At 37.1% G+C, this 23163-nt stretch overlaps 1 protein-coding gene across 1 annotated transcript in view; it reads right to left on the bottom strand.

Moving 5' to 3' along the window:
• The window catches only part of DNAJC24 (DnaJ heat shock protein family (Hsp40) member C24), a 54928-nt gene that overhangs the window by 15695 nt on the left and 16070 nt on the right, over nt 1-23163 (bottom strand). Inside the window, 1 exon segment of the mRNA XM_030331873.1 lies at nt 1790-1928. Coding sequence (XP_030187733.1) covers nt 1790-1928 — 139 coding nt within the window.

The raw sequence follows: 23163 nt of genomic DNA, 5'->3' as shown, positions 1-23163 counted from the left end.
CTATTCCTCACCAAGAGAGATTCATTTTTCATCCCTGATCTCTCCCTGCCTTTTTTCTCTTTAGCCAGCAGGCTCCCACTCAGTTTTACTGACAGGTTCTTAACAGTAAAAGGCCGCGGAGTGGGAAAATGCAGAGCAACAGAGACAGCTCATACTCTACACCTCTCAAAATACAGTCGCGTGGATTATCCCTATTCGAAGCAAATACACTTACAAAGGAAAGACTGGTAAAGATGTGCAAAAGCACAGACGTAACTTCGCACACACAACACAATCATGTGTATGTTTCAGTACTTTTCACAGAAATTCTTTCACGTGAACCAAGGTTAAAAACCTATAAATAGAATTCACCCTCAAATGGAACCACCTCTACATTCTTCTGCCAGAGGTAAAACACATTTACAAAAGAAATACAGCATTTGAAAGATGCTTGTATATGCACCAAATAGAAGACCCAATATTCAAGCCATATTAAAAATAAGTCCAAATTCACTGCAAATTATACTCATCAGTTTCTTAATATTTTTAAAAAGTAAGCTCAAAAGGGCCTTAGAACTGAAGCAGAAGGGCCTTAGAGCTGAAGAGTATGATGAAAGTCACTATTAAACACGCCAAGATATAAACTAATAGCTCGTGAAGTCTTTACACACAAAGGTATCAAACACTGCCTGGGAGTAATACTTAATTTTATCAGTACAACTCCCTTTGAAAATAAATATGGATATTCCATATATATCATTGGCTTCATCCTATAATGCTGTGCTTTAGAGAAGTAAGCCTAGTTTCTCAAATCAAATCTTCATAACTTTAGTAGTAGAAGCCTTAAAATCATTTTGTTAGGATTGATGATGTACCAGTGTAGGGCATGGTGGGGGGTGGGGGGCATTCAATAAGCAACTACAGAGACTCAGCTTTTATCAACACATATGAGTCAATGCTGAACCTGGTGCGCTATTGCAGAGTGCAATTGAGTGTTTTCCCCACAGGCTGTAACTGATTATTGACTCCTCCCATTAGCATGCAGGGTGCATATTGAAGGTTCAAATAGAAGACTGAGGGGCTCCTATCCCAAGGCCAGTGCAGAAAGACAGCCTATCACTTCGTGTAACCGCAGTCTATGTGTGACAAACCTGACCTACATTTCTCCCTTTCTTTCTCACAAGAGCTTGTCACTGTTTTAGGAAGCTATTTTCTAAAATGCATAAAAGAAATGACTTACAACTGCTTAGGAAGTGTGCATTCCTAAAATGCCATTTATAGCAATCTTATAAAGAATAGTTTATCCAGGAGACAATCATGAAACTAGCCTAAAACAAACTCAAAGACAGCAGAGTGCTTTATGATGTTATCCCATGTAGTACCTTTCTTTAGGCTGTCATTTATACAGTACACATTGTTAAAAGTATTACAGTTAAAACTGTAATCAGTACATAATTAAATATAATAAAAAGAAGTTATTAAACATAGAAAACCTATTAATTAGAAATGTATAATTAAGCACTTTTCATTAGTTAGGGAAGTAGCTTTCATGGCTTCGTAAGAAGCCACATCCCGTAGTAGTCTTGTTAATTTCTCAATGGATACACAGTCATCACTACTAAGAGTAGGACATAATTGAAAATCGTGATTCATCACTACTAAGAGTAGGACTTAATTGAAAATCGTGATGGTGGGGTAGGAGTAAAGAAGGCAATAACTCCGCCAAATGCTGGAGATGGCTCCCCAGGAATGGCCGTGGATTATGCCTCAGGGCGTCAGTGTGCTGTGGCCCCTCAGCACAAATACCTACCCTGCCGCTGCAGGTCATACTCTTTTTTTGTCTCTTCATTCCCTAGAATTTTCCATGCCTGATCAATTTCGATGAACTTCTGTATACATTCCTCCACTGTTCCTGCTGGCACATCTGCACTTTGTTTATCTGGATGATACTGCCAATCAAAAATAAGAGGGGGGTGATGAGTAAAGAGGGTGACGTGAGTAGGTAAAAAGAAAAAACAAAAACAAAACAAAACAAACTTGTAAATCTAAGTTTCAGTTAAGAAAGAAGGTAATGGGAAGATGAAAACTAAGATGCCAAGGCAACGAGACAACAGTGTTGGGCACAGGAGACAACTGCCAGGTTAATTAGACCACTGGAGTAGCTATAAATTCACCAGTGACATGATCTGTCACAACATGCAAAGACAGCATTTTCTGGATAATTTGCTGATGGAATCACTGGTCTCATGGACAATTTACCTAGAGAGGATGACTAACACAAACAGAAATAGGTACGTGCAGATAAGCAGGACCTGACGGCACAAACTATGCAGAGTCTGAAGCTTTCCTTATACAATGTGCTTGGCCATGGAGATCACTGCAAATGAACTACTAGCTTTTTCTTATGAAATCTTATGATTATACAATCATAGTTGAAAATAAATATCTTGCATCTTCCAGCTCAGCCCTAAAGATTTTAAAGTTATAAATCTCCAAACATAAACTTTTATTGAAAAACGGTTATTCTAGGGCAGATTGGTAAGAAACAACTTTAAAGAACTCACCAAAACATTTGAATGTAAATTAATTCATTAGTAAATCTTTCTCATTTGTGTTTTCTAAATCTAAGAAATGTTTAAAAAGGTTTCAATATGCAGTAATTTCTTTAAAGTATTTGGTCAAAAAAGAAAGTTTTATGCCAATTCATCAATTCTCAAATGCAAATGTAAATTTGGCTTACTGGATACTTACATTATCTCCTCTTTTTCCCTACATTCTTCGTGGTTCTCCCTTCTCTTTATCTATCAGTTCTGAAAGAATCAATATGTCATTTGCAGTTCAGTAGCCTTTCAACAAATAAGTGAGGAAAGGTTATCTAGATGTAGAGACAGGTCACTTAAATAATGTGGGGATAACAGTAGCAGATACTCAAATATGTAATTTTTTTCATTCTCAAGTAAACAAAGAACCACTTGATAGTTTTCAACCAGAATTTTCCACCAGCAATTACTCTGAATGCTTTATCAAATACATTACAAAACATATTTTAATTTTAAAAGTTACCTTAGTAATTACCTTTGAACTAGTACACTAGTTTTTCCCCTTTGATACTTATTCTTTTTCTTCAAAATGTTTATAATAAAACAGGCAAGTCACCAGATTTACATTTCATGACATTAATATGGTTAGTTTGACACACTTGTCAATTAATAATGGCACAGTCACTTAAATTCTTTCACTGACTAGAGACAGTGAAACACAAAAAATTTATAGGTACAATGTCTTGTATTACCCAAGTTGCTAAGGCCAAAGTCACTCAATGAATTGTGGCAAGTAAAATGAAGTAAAGTGACTTCAATCCTCAATCCAGAATTCACAAAGTATTTTAATCATAATGTAGACTAGTGGTTTTGACAGTGAATTTGTTTTCATGCTGAACTTTTTCACACTGCTGATGATCCTCACTAGCAGAGCAAAAGCTATTGTGATATCTGGTTACACAGAAAAACATCATGCACGTTGAGAGAAAGATTATAGGGCAAACAGAGAATGAGGCTTCCATTTTCCCACTGGCAAACTATTTCTCTTCCGATACCAAATCTAACAGTTATCAACATTTAAATGTTTAAGTTCACTAATATAATGACTAAAGAAAGGAAAACTAAAGCTTTACTATTTTATCTTTTTATGGCCATGATTTACCAAATAATGTTCGTAAAAGTCATTCCCATACTGAGGTTTAGGCAGTCCCTACAGTTAGGCTATTTAAGTAATATCCAAAACCCAAAACAACGTTTGTTACAATTAAAAGTTCTCTAGCTGACCTATTCCTCTACCACTGTGTGAAGATTTGTGCAAGAAGCCTTACCAAGAAAGCCCTACAAAATCAAGAATTAGTTCCTGGCTACCCAAAACTAAAAGCTACCACTAAATTTTATTGAGTCTTATATCAAGTCTATGATATGATAGTCAAAGCATAATTCAATTTTTTACTAAATCAGTATTTTTCCTCACTGCTATTTTAAATTAGCAAGTCACCATCTGAGGCTTTTAGGTCTAATCTTTGTGGTATGAGAATGCAGTAAATTTTATTCCATGATACAGAGTACAATTTAAAAATGGTAATTATTAGCAAGAAGATAAGTATGTCATTTAAGGTGCTAAACATATATATATATTCAATATATATATTCAATTGATATGTATGATATATTCAATATATATATATGTGTGTGTGTGTGTATGTGTGTATATTCAATTGATTTTCGGCAAAGGTGCCAAGGCAGTTCAATAAATTAAACTCAAACAACTGGATGCCATGTGGAAAAAATTAACTTCAATCTCTATCTCATTCCATACAGAAGAATTAAAGCAAGATGAATGATATCACAGACATAAATGTAAAACACAGAACCATAAAGCCTCTAGAAGGAAATACATAAGAATATTTTTACCCCTTGGGGTAGGGAAAGAGTACTTTGACAGAAAACAAAAAGAAAAAACAATAATGATGCAAAGTGGATAAATTGAACTTCATCAAATTTTAAAACTTCTTGCTCAGCAAAGACACCATTAAGAAAGTAGACAAAGCCGAACTAAAATTTAAGTTAGAAAAATGTAAAAAAAAAAAAGATGGTGGGGGGAGTGCACCTGGGTGGCTCAGTTGGTTAAGCATTCGACTTTGGCTCAGGTCATGATCTCACAGTTCATGAGTTTGAGCCCTACGTCAGGCGCTCTGCTGTCAGCACAGAGCCTGCTTCGGATCCTCTGTCTCCCTCTGCCCCTCCCCTGTGCATACTCTCTCTCTCAAAAATAAAAAAAAAAGAAAAGAAATTAAAAAAATAGACAAGGGGTGCCTTGGTAGCTCAGTTGGCTGAACATCCAGCTCTTAATTTCAGCTCAGGTCATGATCAGGGTCGTGGGATTGAGTCCGACCCTGGGCTCCATGCTGACCGTGGAGCCTGCTTAACATTCTCTCTCTCTCTCTCTCTCTCTCTCTCTCTCTCTCTCTCTTTGCCCCCTCTCCTTGACTTGCTCTCTCTCTATATATAAAACAACAACAACAACAACAACAACAACAACAACAAATAGGGGCACCTGGGTGACTATTCAGCTCGGGTCATGACCTCATGGTTTGTGAGCTCGAGCCCCGTTTCGGGTGAGCTCAAGCCCTGCTTTAGGCTCCATGCTGACAGTGCAGAGCCTACATGGGATTTTCTCCCTCTCTCTCTGCCCCTCATGGGATTCTCTCTTTTTCTCTCCCTCTCTCTCTGCCCCTCATGGGATTCTCTCTCTTTCCCTCTTTCTCTGCCCCTCACTCACTCACGCCCTCTCTCTCTCAAAAATAAATAAATAAATAATAACTTTTAAAAGTAAATAAATAAAACAGACATGCCACAGACTGGTTTAAAAAAATGCTCACTAAATATATATCTAACAGAAGACTTGCATCTAGAATATACAACAACAAAAAAATCCTACAAATGATAAAAAGACATACTATTTAAAAATCAGGGAGAAAAAGCTTAGACACTTTTCAAAAGAAGATAGATAAACAGACTAAAGTGCACATGAACTTGTGCTCAAATTTTTTCATTAGTTATCAGGAAAATATACATTAAAATTATGAGATACTACTAAACACCTAATAGAATGGCTAAAATAAAGAAGACTGATAACACTAAGTGTTGGTGAGGTTATGGAATAATTAGCACTTTCACATGTTGCTGGCAGGGAACTATTTGAGAATTTCTCATAAAGACACACATATACCTATTCTGTGGTCAAGCAGTTCCACTTCTGGATATTTACTTAAGAGAAATGAAACATAAGAACATATGCCCACAAAAAGACTTATAAAAGAATATACTCACAGCCTTATGCATATTGGCCAAAAAAATGGAACCATGAAGTCTATCAACAGGAGAATCAATAATTGGTACTATTTCGATACATAAGGGAGTACTATTCAAAAAGAAAAAAAAACTATGATATACTCAATAACATAGATGAAAATCTAAAACATTTGTTCTTTGGGCAAGAACAAAAGGGTGCATACTATATGATTACATTGACATGAAATTCAAATTTAGGCAAAACTAAATCTATAGTGATAGAAATTAAAAGTTGGTTTCCAGGTGGGAAGTTGGGGCTAGAAATTAACTGCAAAGGGCACAGGAAATTTTCTGGAGGAACAGACACATTCTGTATCTTGCTTGGGATGGTAGCTATATGGTATCAAATATCACTGACTGAACACTTAAGAGCTGTGCATTTTTCACTGTATGTTGACATTCTCTGAATAGAAAAACATCTTTAGGGGCGCCTGGATGGCTCAGTCTGGCTCAGGTTATGATCTCATGGATCGTGGGTTTGAGCCCCACATCAGGCTTTGCACTGATAGCCTGGAGCCTGCTTCAGATTCTGTGTCTCCCTCTCTCTCTGCCCCTCTCCCACTCATGCTTGCGCTCTCTCTCTCTCTCAAAAATAAACATTAGAAAATTTTTTTTTAAACTTCTTTAAAGAAAAAAAGAAAAACCTCTCTAGACATGTCTAAAATTATTAAAGAAATTCAGAAAATCTTTCCAAGCCATAAAGAAAAAAAATGAGAAATTTCTTTCAATATTAATACAAAGAAAAGTAAAATAAAAACAGAGAAAATTAATGCAAAGACTAATACAAATTATTGAAAAGTTTAAATTACAGATACTTTATGAAAATATATAGTTTTACTACTTTTAAGTACTATATGCCAACCTCTAAAAACTTTAAAACATTTTAAAAAGTTAAGTATTGCTGAGCAGAGGACTAAAGTAACATTCACAATTAAAATATCATAAATATGTCACAATATTAAAAATGCTGAGAATGAAAGTCTCTCTGTGATTTTTATTTTTTTATTTTTTTAATGTTTATTTATTTTGAGAGACAGAGGGAGCACAAGCTGGGGAGGGGAAGAGAGGGAGACAGAATCAGAAGCAGGCTCTAGGCTCTGAGCACAGAGCCCGACATGGGGCTCGAACTCACAAAGTGTGAGATCATCACCTGAGTCGAAATTGGATGCTTAACTGACTGAGCCACCCAGGCGCCACTCTGTGATTCTTTATTATAACAGTACACAGGTAACTGTCTCCAAAGTTTTATTAGCAAACTGCTATTTTACTATTCTCACATGACTTAACAATTCACAACTTTATGATCTATTTAACCGCCTCACATTTTGGGGGAAATTTATCAGTTACACAGACCTATGTTCTCGAGCAGGGGAAGGACAGAGAGAGAGAGAGAGGGGAGACACAGAGTCTGAAGCAGGCTCTAGGCTCTGAGCTGTCAGCACAGAGCCCAAAAAGGGGCTCGAAATCATGAACCATGAGGTTGGACACTTAACCAACTGAGCCACCTATGTGCCCCAGAGCTATGTTCTTTAAATCTCCACCTTACTGGGGTGCCTGGGTGGCCTAGTCGGTTGAGCGTCCGACTTCAGCTCAGGTCATGATCTCGTGGTCCGTGAGTTCGAGCCCCGCGTCGGGCTCTGGGCTGATGGCTCAGAGCCTGAAGCCTGCTTCCCATTCTGTGTCTCCCTCTCTCTCTGTCCCTCCTCCATTCATATTCTGTCTCTGTCTCAAAAATAAATAAACGTTAAAAAAAAAAATCTCCACGTCACTAACTGAAGATGAGAAAAGTGAACACAAACAAACAATTGTGAAACTGTCTTGATATGAAAATATAAGCTCACTTGGGTGACTATATGATATCCAGAAAATCATGTAATATATTATCAGGATTAATATGTGTTATCTATATCCTAACTAATTATCTAGCTGATAATTAATGCTTTAATTATGGACTCTTAATCCTAACTAGCTGAGATGCTATGGCAATGGGTTATCCAATATGGAACATTTTATTTTGATTTTACATTTTCTCCATATAATAATTTCAAGTGCTTTCTAAATTACTAATTCTAGAATGACTGTCACAATGCAACATAAGAACATAATGCAACTCGAAATGTGGTCCTCAGATTTGTAGCATCAGCATTATCTCAGAGCTCGTTAGAAGATGGCCCCAGCCCAAACTTAGGGTGGGGGGTGGGGGGGTTCAGAATCTGTGTTTCAACAAACTCTGTAGGCAATTATTATGCATGCTGAAAAGCACACTGTTAGCCTCCACTGCTTAAAACATGGAATTAAGTGCAAGTCAGAAAATTAGTGCTTCATAAACATTTCTCCTTGACAGATGCATCCTTCTAGGTATGTATCCATAAAAAAAAGAAAGAAAAAAATGCTCAACGAATGACATTCCTCAATTGTTAACCTATAACACCATGATGAAAATTACATCAAGTGTTCTAAGTCATACATTTTTTGATATTTGATACCTTTTGTTCACTAATCGTAAATGTCAGCCTCTTTATTTCACTGTTTGCACAAATGCCAGCATCAATGATGAAAAAGCTGATGAAATCTGAACAATATGCCAGTGGTATTTTAACCTGTTGATTTTTTTTTTAGAGGAGGATACAATTTATATGAGGCTTCAGATACTGAACACTGCAATAATGTCCACTGACAGGTTTAACACAGAAACAAGTGTTTTGTACTAAAAGGGACAAAAGTTGAAGTATATATAAGTTATGAGAAGGGCATAGTACAGTACATTGTGATAATTCTAGCAATTTCTAAAAGGTTTTAGTGAAAACTTATATATTAACTCCAAATGACCTTTTCTACTGGCTAAGCAACATGTAAAGTTGAAATGAAAAGGTGTTTCTTTAACAGAAAAAGTTACAGAGGGAGGAAGGCAACCATAAGAGACCCTTAAGAACTGAGAACAAACTAGGGGTAGATGGGGGTTGAGGGAGAGGGGAAAGTGGGTGATGGGCAGGGAGGAAGGCACTTGTTGGGATGAGCACTGGGTGTTGTATGGAAACCAATTTGATAATAAATTATATTAAAAAAATAAAATTAAAAAAAATAAAGTAAGTTCATAAGACAGTTTTATGGTAAACTGCCCACTCTACAATAAGGTGGTATTTCAGATCACTTAAACAGAGGTCCATCTCCTTTACTGACTTTCTTATATTCCTTCTTAAAAGGACATGTTGCTTTATTTTACTAATAGCTTGCTACTTAAATCTAAACTTGAATAAAAAGGGAATCATACATTAATCCTTTACTACACATTTGTGATTATGCTGTTCTGATGTATAAAATATTGACTATAAACAGGAAGTAATAATTAACTATGAAAAGGACTGAGAAATTTTAATTAAACAAAAATTCTCAAATTATCATACTGATATTATTTGATCTATGTGGACCCTGACAACAGGGTACTTTGGTTTTTGTCTATGTAATAGATGAGTTTATTACCATTAATAGAATGTTAGCTATTTCTAGCTTCAAATTTTCTTAAATTCCAGAACCAAATTTCAAAATACCTTCTAAAATCTATCTTATCAGCACTATGATCAAAATCCAATTTATCATCCAGACTCTAAAATTTTCTACCTCCTGTTGAATTCCTTGTTCTGTTAAAATCACCACTATGCTCAATAAAAGCTGAATGAATGAATGAATGATGAATGAATGAATGAATGAGAGAATGATAAAATACATTTCCTAATAATCCAGGCTACAGTTATCAGGATAACCTTCCTTTCCCTCATCACATTAACCACCAAATTCTGTAGATTCTGCCTACACAATGCCCCTTCTATTCCCAGTGCCAAACCTAGTTCAAACAAAAAGCAGTTCTTACCTATTCTCTAGCATTCACCTTCTTCTAATAGCTCTCCAGTCCATGCAACTGATTCCAAGTTCACATGCCATGACTTAAAACCCTGACCATGTCATTTCCCAGCTCTAAAATTTTAATAGGCAACCTACTATATAATGAATTAGAATCATATTCTTTATTCTTATAGGTAAAATCTTCCAATAAAAGAACCCCAACCTAGCATTACAGCGCTATCTATTGTAAGTATTATAGACACAGCACTGAGGACAAACTAGTCATTCTAGACTAGTCCTTCAGATATCATCCCTTAAACAAGCATACTTTCTGTTCTCATGCTTTATTTACGCTATTGTCTCCACTGAAGCATCCTGTACCAGTCCATATGCATCTCTTCCATGAAGCTGTGTTCAACATCCCTATCCAGAGGGAATCGTGTGTGTGTGTGTGTGTGTGTGTGTGTGTGTGTGTGTGTGTCCTTTGGACTCCTACAGTATTGCTAACTTTCAAAGAATTTATAGTTACTTGTGGACTGGACTTGGCCCTCTTCCAAAACATTTGATGTAAAGCCTGTATCTTAACTATATCTGTATCTCTGAAGATTAGCACATTGCCCCTCTGCACAAACATCCTCCATAAATACTTGCTTATTTAAGTTGTACACGTAATACTTTCCCCAAGAGTACAAAATCTGAAACTTCCTGATTTTAGTCAGCACTGGATGGGAAGGGAAAGGAGATTTTAGGTTTAAACTGAGGTTTTCCACTTTTGTATCTTTGCTCTCACATTCTTTCCTAGTAAACAAGTATTTACTATGTCCTTCTGTTCAGGTGATGCAACAAACAGGTATGATTTGGGGATATGCTTCAGCCCAATGGTCATCTTCAAGTATTTTCCAAACTGAAGAATGAGATATAGAGCACACAGATACTTACTAAGAGGAATGAATTCAAGAGCATACTTGAAAAAACAATGGATGTGTAACTGTGGTATGTGTGAATATGGAAAAGGTCAAATCTTCAAAATAAAGTCCTTAATATCTTTTTCTCTATCCTCTCCCAGTTTTCCCAAAAGAAAACTATTCATGTTTCCCCTACCAATTCTGTATTACCAAAAAGAGAGTTAAGTGTCATAACACCAGGAGATCTTATCAGTGTCTCTGCAAAAAAGGGATTTGGATGGCATAGTGATTTGTGCTTTTTTTGCCAGTGATTCTGGCAAAAATTGTGGGGACAGAATCACACTCAAGTACGGTCTTGCCGAACCCCAATAGGTCCAATGTTGAATTTCGATGACATCACTCACAGTGGACACATTCCAAACAAACTACGATGCAGAAAACCACTGAGGAACTTCAAAACAGAGCACATATACAAACACTGAATAAAAGCTTATTGTGTGTCATTTTTATTTACAGTCTTCATGCCTTCGTGAGTCCAGTCCTGACTACCTTTTAAGGCACTCATCACCTCTAAAGATAGTAAAAACTTATTTTTTTAGACAATGGCTGTGAAAGAAAACTGAAAAGGTCAAGTTAAGGGAAGGCAACTATGTAAGAAGGCATTAGTAAATCTGATCACAGGGGTGCCTGGGTGGTTCAGTCAGTTAGGCGTCAGATTTCAGCTCAGGTCATGATCTTGAGGTTCATGGGTTCAAGCCCCGCATCAGGCTCTGTGCTGACAGCTCAATGCTTGGAGCCTGCTTCAGATTCTGTGTCTCCCTTTCTCTCTGTCCCTCCCCTGCACATGCTCGCTCTCTCTCTCTCTCTCTCTCTCTCTCAAAAATACAAAAATAAACAAACATTAAAAAAAAATCTGATCACAATAATGCCTGACGGCAAAAATACCATTTTCCAATGTTTTTACTAAAGAAGAACTTCTTTTGATTTACCAAAGTATTAAATATAGGCTCTATTAAAAAAGTTCATGAAAATTAGTAAATTCTTAATCTTTCATAATTTTATAAAAGCTAAGGCTGTCTCATGGGGCATCCGGATGGCTCAGTAGGTTAAGCGTCCAACTCTTGGTTTTGGTTCAGGTCACGATCTCATGGTTGGATTTGTCAGCAGGAAGCCTGCCTGGGATTCTCTGTCTCCCTCTTTGTCTGCCCCTCTACTGCTCATGCTCTCTCCCTCTCTTTTGAAATAAATAAATGGACTTTAAAAAACCCACCAAGCACATTTTCACCCAAAGTGTTTATCATATCTCCAATTTTCCCTCCTTCCAAAACAAGACAAAGGAAAAAAAAAGAAAAAAACAAAATAGCAGTTCAGTCACTAAAAGTTAATTCCAAATAATTGTACCTCTTTGCTCTTCTTTAAACACTATGACAATCACAGGAGACCCGCCCCAACACTTCCTAAATCTCCCCCAACCACTGCCTTTCTCTCTCTCTTTTTTAAACTTTTATTTATAAACTAATTTCTATCTCCAATGTGGGGCTCGAACTCACAACCCCATGATCAAGAGTCACATGTTCCACCAAGTGAGCCAGTCAGGCACCCCCATCTACTTCTCTCACGTAGCAGATTCTCATGCACTTCTCCCTTCCAATCTCCCCACAAAACTCCGCTACTGTATGTCCCAGATCCCAAGAGATCTGTGCTATCATACTCCCCAGCTGAGTTGAGTCCTGATCAGCTGCTGCAGAGGCCAGGGCTCATTTCTGAGAACTCCCTTTCCTTCCATATCTGAGAGAGACGAGAGGCCTGAATTTCTGCCTGCCAGCCCCATTCTGCTGTGGTGGTAACACTGCCACCACCTGCCAGAAAACAAGAATCAAGTGTAGAAGGAGAGAGGCCAAAGGCCAGAGCACTCCCCACCACTGGCCCCTAAGGTTTATAGAAGGATACGAGGCAGGCAACCGGGTCTCTCTAAACTAACTGGTAAAAAACTAGAGCTGAGGGAGAGCAGTTTCCCTGGGCCATTTTACAACAAAACAAACTTCCACAACAGCTCTCTCTCTATACAAGGATTTATCTGGAAAGGAAAGAGATGGAGAAGCAAAGATATAGAAGAAGGGTATAGAATCACCTTGTCTTATATTCTTCAGGTGCAGGAAGGTCTTCCTGCTATACTTCTCCTTGGTCCTGCTTGCTATAATTGGCAATAGTTATTATCCTTCCAAATGTATAATGGGGGAGGGGAGAATGTCCTTGAATCACCAATCAGAAAAGACAGCACAATTATTCGTATTAAAACCTAGTCTGCGGTGTCTGGCCAGCTCAGTCGAAGACCATGCAATTCTGGATTTCAGGGTTGTGAGTTCGAGCACCATGTGGGGTGTAGAGATTACTTAAATAAATAAAACTTAAACTGTTGTTTTATTTTTATTTATTTTTTAATGTTTATTTGCTTTTGAGAAAAAGAGAGAGACAGAGGGTGAGTAGGGGTGGGGCAGAGAGAGAGGGAGACAGAGAAGCCGAAGCAGGCTCCAGGCTCTGAGCTGTCAGCACAGAGCCTGATGTGGGGCTTGAACCCATGAACCATGAGATTATGCCCTGAGCTTCAGTTGGACACTTAACCAACTGAGCCACTCAGGCACACCCTTAAATAAATAAAACTTCAAAACAAAACAAAACAAAACAAAACTATTACTACTTTGGAAAACCAGAAATTTCTAAGTTGATATTAAAAAAAAAAAAAAAAAAAGGACAAGGAATTCCCAAACAAATTTTCCCCAGTTCATTGCTATCTCTATCTCCCCTCCCCAAGAGTACATCCTTCTACACCTGTTTCTTCTTTTTTTTTAAATTTTTTTTAACGTTTTATTTTATTTTTGACACAGAGAGAGAGCATGAACGGGGGAGGGGCAGAAAGAGAGGGAGACACAGAATTGGAAGCAGGCTCCAGGCTCTGAGCCATCAGCCCAGAGCCTGACATGGGGCTCAAACTCACGGACCGCAAGATCGTGACCTGAGCTGAAGTCGGTCGCTTAACCGACTGAGCCACCCAGGCGCCCCACCTGTTTCTTCTTTTAAGTTTACTAATTTTTTAGTAATTCTACATCCAATGTGGGGCTCAAGCTAAGAACCCCGGGATCAAGAGTTGCATGTCCTTCCAAGTGAGCCAGCCAGGTGCCCCTCTACACCTGTTTTACACTGAGTTACCAACATTTGTTGATAGCTTATAATGAGCAGACCTCTAAAACAAAACTCCATTTTATATTAGAAGTTGAAAGGCAAAATATCAAGTAATGTTATTTATGTGAATACTAAGTTAAAGCACTGTTTTAGGGTCAGACAACAAGGCATTGTGTGACTAGATCATAATGATCCCACAGAGTAGGGCCCGTATCATTACAATTCTTTTAAGTGAAATTATTAAGAAAGAAAGTTAATACTGCCATTCTCCTTTCCAAAATTATTCAGATATAAACTTGTACTTTTTATTTTCTCCCAATCCATCAAACCTTACAAGTCTCTTTTTTTTTTTTTTTTTACCATTTAACAGCTTTATTGAAAAATAAATTCACATACCATTAAGATTCACCCTTTTAAAAGTGTGCAATTCAGTTGTTTTGAATATTCACAGAGTTGTACAACCATCACCACTATGTAATTTCAGAACATTTTCAGCACTACAAATAAACCTTGCATCCATCAGGAGTCCTTCACTGTTCCCCTTTCCCTCCAAGCCCCTGGCAACCACTAATCTACTTTGTGTTTATGTGCATTTGCCTATTCTGGACAGGAATGATACATATGCACACATAGACACATACACATATATACATATATTAGTTAATTAAAAAGCACATTGTGGTTTTAAAGTATCTATAAAAATTACCTTAATTCCCCTGTGAATGTTGGTGAATAGCTAATATATGGACAAAAACAGCACACTCTCCTAGAGCTCTAAATTTGGCCCCATAACATAAAAACTGATCTTACTAAGGACCTCACTGGACTAGCCCTATGAATTCATTTAGAATCCTATGTGTGGTACAGTCCCATGGTCCCCAAAGAGAGCCTAAGAGTAAGGCTGCAGTGTGACTACATGGTGGTCACATTGAGAACAGTATAAAGCAGCCGATATCTCTTTGGTCCTCCAGAATTGCTAATGATTGCCTCTATTCTCTAAAAGAGCCATTTTAACGCCATTCATATTTTTAAAGAGAACTTTTGGTCTTCTGAACACAGGTATCTTTAAAACCTCTTCTAAATGTCACTATAATATTGACTGCCTTTGAAACCCACTAAGAGACTCATTCTGAGATCACTGTCAAGCTCTAAGAAAAGAATTAAAAGATACGAAAAGGAACAAGAAGGAGGAGGAGGGCAGTAGGAAGATAGAAGAAGGCAGAGGAAGGGGAGACTAGAAGAGAAGGGGAAGGAGAACAGAAGAGGAGCAAGAAGAATAAGAAGAGGAAAAGAAAGGCTAAGTCAAAAAGTGAGGCAAGAGACTAAAAAAAACTGGAGGAAAGCAAGGTCATGCACTACTTAGAGTAAGTATTGATGGTTTTCAAGTTAAAGAATTAAGAGCAGGTTGTAGGAATGGGATTTGCAAAATGAAATAGGTAAAGTATGTGGTTGAATAATACAATCATGGTAATTCATGCAAAACCTTTTCAGAGCCAAGACTTTTCTCTCCACTACACTTTGAACTAGGATGTTCACTACCTGTAAAATATAATCTTGCACCAATTCCTTTTGCTAGTCACATGTCTATTTTTCTTTTCGACTATATACAAGTGTGATACAACCCCTGCTTCGTTGCACATAAGACACATAAAACATTCAAATTTTGTGCAATGGGTTACATTATGTTCAATTTAAATACAAAGCTAGCCACCACCACCCTCAAAATCCTATCAGACAAGTTGTCGATGACATACTCAACATGAGCTAGCTACACAGAGAACTACAAGATAAACACTCTGCCTCCAATATCTCCCAATGATAATTAGCGACAATGGTTGACTTCACTTGCCCTCTGGGTTCAGGAAAGACATGGTTTTTGTAAAATTAAGAACTTAAGAAACTGCCAAACTAAAGTCATCCCTGCTAAATAAGTGTGGTGATGTACAGATACAGAGCCTACAGAGCTCCTCTCTTGTAGCAACTCTGAGTTCTGCTCTGTGGCCATCAAGGCCATCAGGTACTAATTAGGCAGTGTGTTCTGTCAACGCTTTCATGCTCTTCTTTTATTAACTGATCGTTCTGCCACATTAATGATACTAGTACATTGGCTTCGAATTCCCTTAAGCATTCTACCCCTGAGATAGAAAAGAAAGTAAAGAAGACATAAGAAAGAGAATGTCACAGATTTATTTTACATAGCTCACATTTGAATCAACACTGAAATGGCCTCCGGTACAAGTTATGTTTCTTTTATTTGCAGAAATGCTCCCATGGACCTAAAATGTACAGATTTTCCTTAAATAAAATATAAATTTTATTGACTTAATTTTATAAGCTATAGGAAACTACAATGGGAATGAAACGTACACTAAAAGCATTGACATTTTCATACGTAAGTGTACTAAATTTAATGGTGTGAGAAGATGCAAAAGCCTGGAAAGGTGGTGGCAATTCTCAATTCTAACTACCTAATGATGAGGGAAATTCACCTAAAATGAAACACAATAAACAAGACAAATGACTTTAGTACTGACAGAAACTAATGAGTTAAAAAAGGAAGAAAAAGCAAGCATTTAAATAATTGTAGTTAAACTCAATGAACTTAACATACTATTTTTGAGATAGAGGCCTAACTAAGTTCTTAAGATGCTGAGAAAACACATATCCTCTGAGATAATTTTTGGTTTTCCTTATTGCAAATCACTGTTATTATGAAGCAGCCATTAAACAGTTGGTGAGGAAGTGTTAAGATGGTGCAGTAGTAATTCGGTAATGAATCTGAATACAGTTTAGGTAAGCAAGAGAGAGATACACATTGACTGACATGGCTGTATTTTGTTCATTTTTGTAGGATCCCCCTATGAGCTGAAAACAAGATCATGTTACAAAAAGTTAGGTATAAAAGTACAACAATTGTGTCCTTTACACTTTGACACTACATTAAGATTATGAACACTAAAAAAGAAAAAAAAATTACAAAGGTAAAGTCAAGTACAACACACTACTGCCACCTAATGCTTAGTAAAATATTGCCTAAAGAAGCAGTCAACAGCTCATTCATTGTTTCATGCAACAGTTAACAGCTGAAACATGGTTTTTAAAATATGTTTTAACATTTTTTAAGGTTTTCTGATTCATACAGAGAAACTATAATCCATGTGCAAGACCCAAAAATGTGTTTATCCATTCCCAAAATGCTTATTAACCACATTACTACAAGTCAGATATTGTGCTAGACAATGAGGATCCAATGATGAATAAAATGGGATCTCTGCCCTTGAGACACTCAAAGTCCAGTGGGGACAGTAGACATGTAAACAATTCATTATAATACAATGGAAAGGATAAGGTGCTCAGAAAAGATGACAGCATGAAAAAGTGTGAACTTAGAATAAATTAGGGAAGGTTTCTTAATAAAAGTGACATTTAACTGGGTTTTGTAGGATGAATAGGAGTTTACCTGTGGAAGAATTATGTAAGATTGGGAAGGAAAGGCAGAGAGAAACAGCAAATACAAGACAGGAAAGTACTAAGATAGATATTAGAGTTATGAATAGCAGAACAGTTAAGTCATACCAGGAAAGAGTAAAAGAATGGTTTGATAGGAAAAAGTAGTAAGAGATGAAGTAGAAAAGCAAAATTGGGTTCAGATCATAAAGGAACTTTTTAGTACACTGAGAAACATGGACTTTCCCCTACTTAAAACTCCACGTGGGAGAACCTGGGTGGCTCTGTCAGTTAAGTGTCCGACTCTTGATTTCGGCTGAAGTCATGATCTCATGGTCATGAGATCAAGCCCCACTTTGGGCTCTGTGCTGAGCGTGGAGCCTGCTTAGGATTCTCTTTCTCTCTCTCTCCCTCTGCCCCTCTCCTGTGTGCAAGAGCCATGCTCTCCCTCTCAAAAAATAATCTTAAAAAAATTCCACATTACTTGCATGATAGACATAATTATATTTCTGTTTCAAAGACAAAAACACTGAACCTAATGACAGGATGGAATGGGTTGGGAGGATAGGTAGGAGCACTGACAGCAAAGAAACTGCATTACTGAGAAAAGAAGGCAGGACTTGAGGGGAAGGGTGGGAAGCAAGGGAATTTACAAGTAACTTATGAAGCAGATAAAGCTACAGGGATATACAAAGAGCAGTCCTTCTCGAATTTTGAGTTAGGAACTCCTCCAAGAATGTGATAAAAAGCTAAGGTAAGGGAGATACACAACTTTACATACAATTGAGGGATAAACACCTCACCTGGCACCTACACCTGCACCTGGCACATACAAGACAATACCTAGTTACTGAATAAATCATCTGTCCACATATCTCACACTTTTTTGTAAATGTGAGTGAACATATTTTGAATACAATTAAAAAAAATTTTTCTAAATGAGGGTGGTGGAAGAGGAGGACCATACTTGGCAAGCCCTGAAATATAAATATATATAAATGCAGCCAGTCCTCATTAATTGCAGAATCCATATCTGTAAATTTACCTACTTGCTAGAATTATTGTATAACCCCCAAGTCAACACTTGCCAAGCTTTTGCAGTAATTCATGGACATGCCAGAGTAACTTGAATCTCTCAACATGCGTGTTCCCAGCTGAAGTCCAACAATGACTCCATGTTTCAGCTCTCATACTATATGTAAATAAGCGTCCCTTTTTACAATCTTCTTATGCCACCTTTTTTGCATTTTTCTGGTTTTTGTTGTTAATTTTACTGTTTAAAATGGCCCCCAAGACAGTTAAAATGTTAAAATGCCCCCCATTAGACAGTTAATGTGCCGTCTAGTGCTCCAAAGCCTGTGATGTGTCTTACAGAGAAAATTCATGTTTTAGATAAGCTTCTTCCTTTGGGCAGGAGTTACAGTGCTTTCAGCCCTGAGTTTAATGTTAATAAATCAACAATATTTATCAAAGTGTCTTTAAACAGAAACACACACAAAAGAAGATTATGTACTGATCACTTGATGAAAAATGTGACCAGAGGCTCGTAGGAACCTAACCCTATATTTCCCCTAGAAGCAATGGTTCAGAGTTTGCTGATTCTGTGTTTGTGGCAACTTTATAGAACATAACTATAGGAAATAAGAATTGACTGCACAATTATATATATTATATACATTATATGTATATGCATAATATATATGTGTGTATATATAGAACTAATTTATACTCCACCCTGTCCCTCTTTATTTTATTTTATTTTTAAAAAAATTTTTTTTTTCAACGTTTATTTATTTTTGGGACAGAGAGAGACAGAGCATGAACGGGGGAGGGGCAGAGAGAGAGGGAGACACAGAATCGGAAACAGGCTCCAGGCTCTGAGCCATCAGCCCAGAGCCTGACGCGGGGCTCGAACTCACGGACCGCGAGATCGTGACCTGGCTGAAGTCGGACGCTTAACCGACTGCGCCACCCAGGCGCCCCCACCCTGTCCCTCTTTAGAGAGCTTTTTCTGTCCTGTCTCTCCTGTCACACCCAGGAAGATGGCATTCATGGAACAGTTAGGGATTTCTAGATAGTCACCAGAGTTTGAAGGAGTTCTAGATGCAACAGGTCACTAGAAGAGTAGACTCTAAAATCTGCTTAATGTATCTGAGAAGATCATGGCTGAAACAACACATGATTAAATAACCCACGTGTTTTGGCCTTTTTCATTATGCACCAATAAACTGCTCCAGTTGAGTACTTCACCACTTGAAGCTCATTTTAACATTGACTTTCTAAAAGTCCAATACTAAGACTACAGAATAACTTGTTATATTATTTTTAAATATTTTTAAAATTATAAGTAAGATAGTATGGAACAGTCACTGTATTATGCAGCCATGTCGAAACTGAAAGGCACATTAAAATGGGTAATAGGCTTTTAAAAGGCCTTTTTTAAGTCTTATAATTCAATGACTATTTCTCCTTCCCAAGAAAAGTATTCTTTAACTTTGTAAACTTAAAACTATAAACTTATATTCCCTATTTTATTTTTTCAGATCTATCCTTTAACTATCTAATTCATTTATTCTTCCTGGTCTCAACATTCTCTTCTGCACCACTATTAAAGGTTCTCAAAAATGTTTATCTTCAGAAGACTATTGAAAACCTAAAGCAAAAAAGGTTCCACACTCTTGTCTGAATTATTAAAAATGAAATGTAACAGCTGGATAGCCTTGGAGGACACGTGTAGACAAAATGTTGGCTCAAAGACTGCCCCGGGTGAAATCACTTCATATGCTGTGGCTCTATTCTGTCATCAGTTCACATGGGTCAAGGACTATCTAATATCATCAATGAACCTGTAAGGAATAACAGAAAAGGAAGGACAATACTGCAACCCCCATAGAGAGTCCCAAATAACAGGAGCCAAATGCCTTCCTAACCCATCTATTCTATTTCAGCAAAATTCAAGTGCAATTCAACCAATGCATGCAGTGACAGTTTATTATATAAGGTATAAGAAGTTGGTGCTACCAAGAAGAACAAAAACATAACTGAGACAGGATACCTGCCTTCAAAGACTTTACGTCTAGCTGAGAGGCAACCACAGGTGTAAGCAATTACATTAAAAACAGGATGTGGTCAGTGGGATACCAGAATTACAATATACCAATGAAACACATGGGGTAGACTTTTTTGAGCAGCTATTAAGGGAAAACTCCAGGAAGGAGATCTTGAATTGTACCCTCAGTGTAAATGGACTTCCTCCCACTGAATGGGAAGGAATGGGAAGAATGGGAAGAGGACTTTTTATTTCTAGCAGTGGTGGGGCTAAGTTATTCAAACCAACTTCCCATTGAAAACAACTAAAAAACCTTGATAAAATATTGTTTTAAAAAACTCTTAAAAGCATCAAAGAACTGATGGGACAGTAGAGAATTCCAGCCCAAAACTGAAGGCAAACACATAATCAAGGACAAAGGTTGAAAGTGCCCTTGCTTCAAGAATATTTTGCCTATTCTGGGAAGTATCCAGAAATGAACTTTGATTTTGACAACCCATTTGGGTTCAGATGGTTACACACATCAGAGAGGGGCTGACTGTAGGAAGGAAGAACAAGTTACTGGAATAGAAGACATGATAGCTGGAACTGAATCTAATACCTACCTGTGTAAAGGAGACCCAGTCTGTTACACTAGAATGAGGGTCTGAGTTGGGTGTGGGCAGGATATGTTCCCAAACTTACTGGCCCCTCTCCTTCTTTCTTACAATACAGCAACCCGGTGGGGTTTGGGCGGGGGGTGGGGGGAATTTCTCTTCCACAAACTACAAGCAGAATTTGCTGTGCAACCTTGCTTTCCCATTCCTGCAATCTGTAGGTAATAGCACTAATTTCCCAACATAGCACTAATTTTGCTAATTGAACATTTACAGAGGAGAAGCAGTTTTCGGAGGTGTGGTCCAAAAACAATGTGAAAATTTAGTCACAACTACTCTTGAAAATCTTTAAATTTTCCATTATGTACAGTATTTTCAGTTTCATAAATGCAACTCTACATAGCAATTTGTGTGTGTGTGTGTATGTATATATGTATATACATATGTGTATATATATATATATATATATAACATATACAGTAATGAATGCTTGAAAGCACACATCAAAAATACAATTCTACCATTTTTAACTTTTTTTACATTGAACAACAATAATTAAGTTTGTGTATCATTATGCTATATTTTAATATGGCTCTAATTGCATCTTGGGCATAATTTCTAGTGAGGATGATGAATAAGGCATCACATGTAAGACTGGCTAAATGCTCTTACACTCATTATTTCATTTAATCTTCATAAAAATAAGAAAACAAGAAAAATATTTTGATTTTTACAAGTAAGGAAACCGAGGCTCAGGGAGGTTAAATCAATCCTGGATTAGACAGATCATTAACAGCAGATGTGAGATTCAAAGACATCACAAAAAGATACAAAGCCAGGACTCTCCTTTATTTTATTTATTTATGTGACACACACATGGGGGGCGGGGAAGAGGGGCAGAGGGAGAGAGAGAGAATCTTAAGCAGGCTCCATGCTCAGTATGGAGCTTGACATAGGACTTGATCCCACAACCCTGAGATCATGACCTGAACCAAAATCAAGAATCAGACACTCAACCAACTAAGCCACCCAGGTGCCCCAACAAAGCCAGGGATCTTAATCCCTGTGCTATACATAGGCCTCCCTGTGAAACTACATTTTAGAATTTATATGCTGTATATATCATACCATTTATTATACTAGATACTAATATTTAAACATGTGTCTTCCTCTTAACAATAAACTCTGTTATATCCACAGCATCTAGAATAATGCCTAGAAATACAGTAGGTGCTCACCCTAACAAATGTTGAGTGAGTGGATGAATGAATGACTGAAGACAAATCCAGACTGTTTCAATCTTCATTAACAGGACTGAATCCACACATTTAACTAATCTGAATAGCATTATTCTAAAACGAAATATTTTGGATTACCTTTGAGAGTGTAAGAATTATATTTTATATTTTTAAATATTTTGAGATAGCTAAAAGGTAATGGTTAGTTGAAGTTGCTTCAAGGAAAGATGGTCTTTTCCCACACACTGCACCAAGGGTAATGCTCAATTTATAGTCAATATATCAGTCTAATAGAAGGAGAATGGGTTTTATATTCCATTACTGAGTGTAAGAATCTATTTTATGTTTAATTAGTACATAGCATGGGCAAAACAGCATTAATTTTATTTGTGACATAGAAAATAATTTAAGCATACATTTATATAATGTATTCATTTGAAAATAAAGGAAAAATTAGTCAAAACACAAATAACCTTAACAAGTAAAAGGGAATTAATGAGCTAAAATCCATGATTTACTTTAAGACAAATTTTAAAGGTGCTTCGTTTACAAATACCTGTGGCAAAATGATAGTTGCTATTTTTAAGTCACGTAAACCCCATGCAACTCACTTCTACCATACCCCAAATGTGCTAACTAGACTTCTTATATTTTCTTATATTTTTATTGAAAGCATATTATGTAATATGCTATATAAGGTTTACCTGTTAGGAGTAGGAAAAGGGATAAATTCATCTCTCTTTAAAAATCATAATAATTAATTTGGTTAATTAAAGTCCAAATAAAACATCAAGAAATTTTTAGTGTTTAAAACAATGACTAAAGGGGTGCCTGGGTGGCACAGTCGGTTAAGCGTCCGACTTCAGCCAGGTCACAATCTCGCGGTCCTTGAGTTCGAGCCCCGCGTCAGGCTCTGGGCTGATGGCTCGGAGCCTGGAGCCTGTTTCCGATTCTGTGTCTCCCTCTCTCTCTGCCCCTCCCCCGTTCATGCTCTGTCTCTCTCTGTCCCAAAAATAAATAAACGTTGAAAAAAAA

The sequence above is a fragment of the Lynx canadensis genome, chromosome D1 (assembly GCF_007474595.2).
Source record: "Lynx canadensis isolate LIC74 chromosome D1, mLynCan4.pri.v2, whole genome shotgun sequence".
NCBI lineage: Eukaryota > Metazoa > Chordata > Mammalia > Carnivora > Felidae > Lynx > Lynx canadensis.
This window is presented reverse-complemented; position numbering and strand designations above follow the sequence as displayed.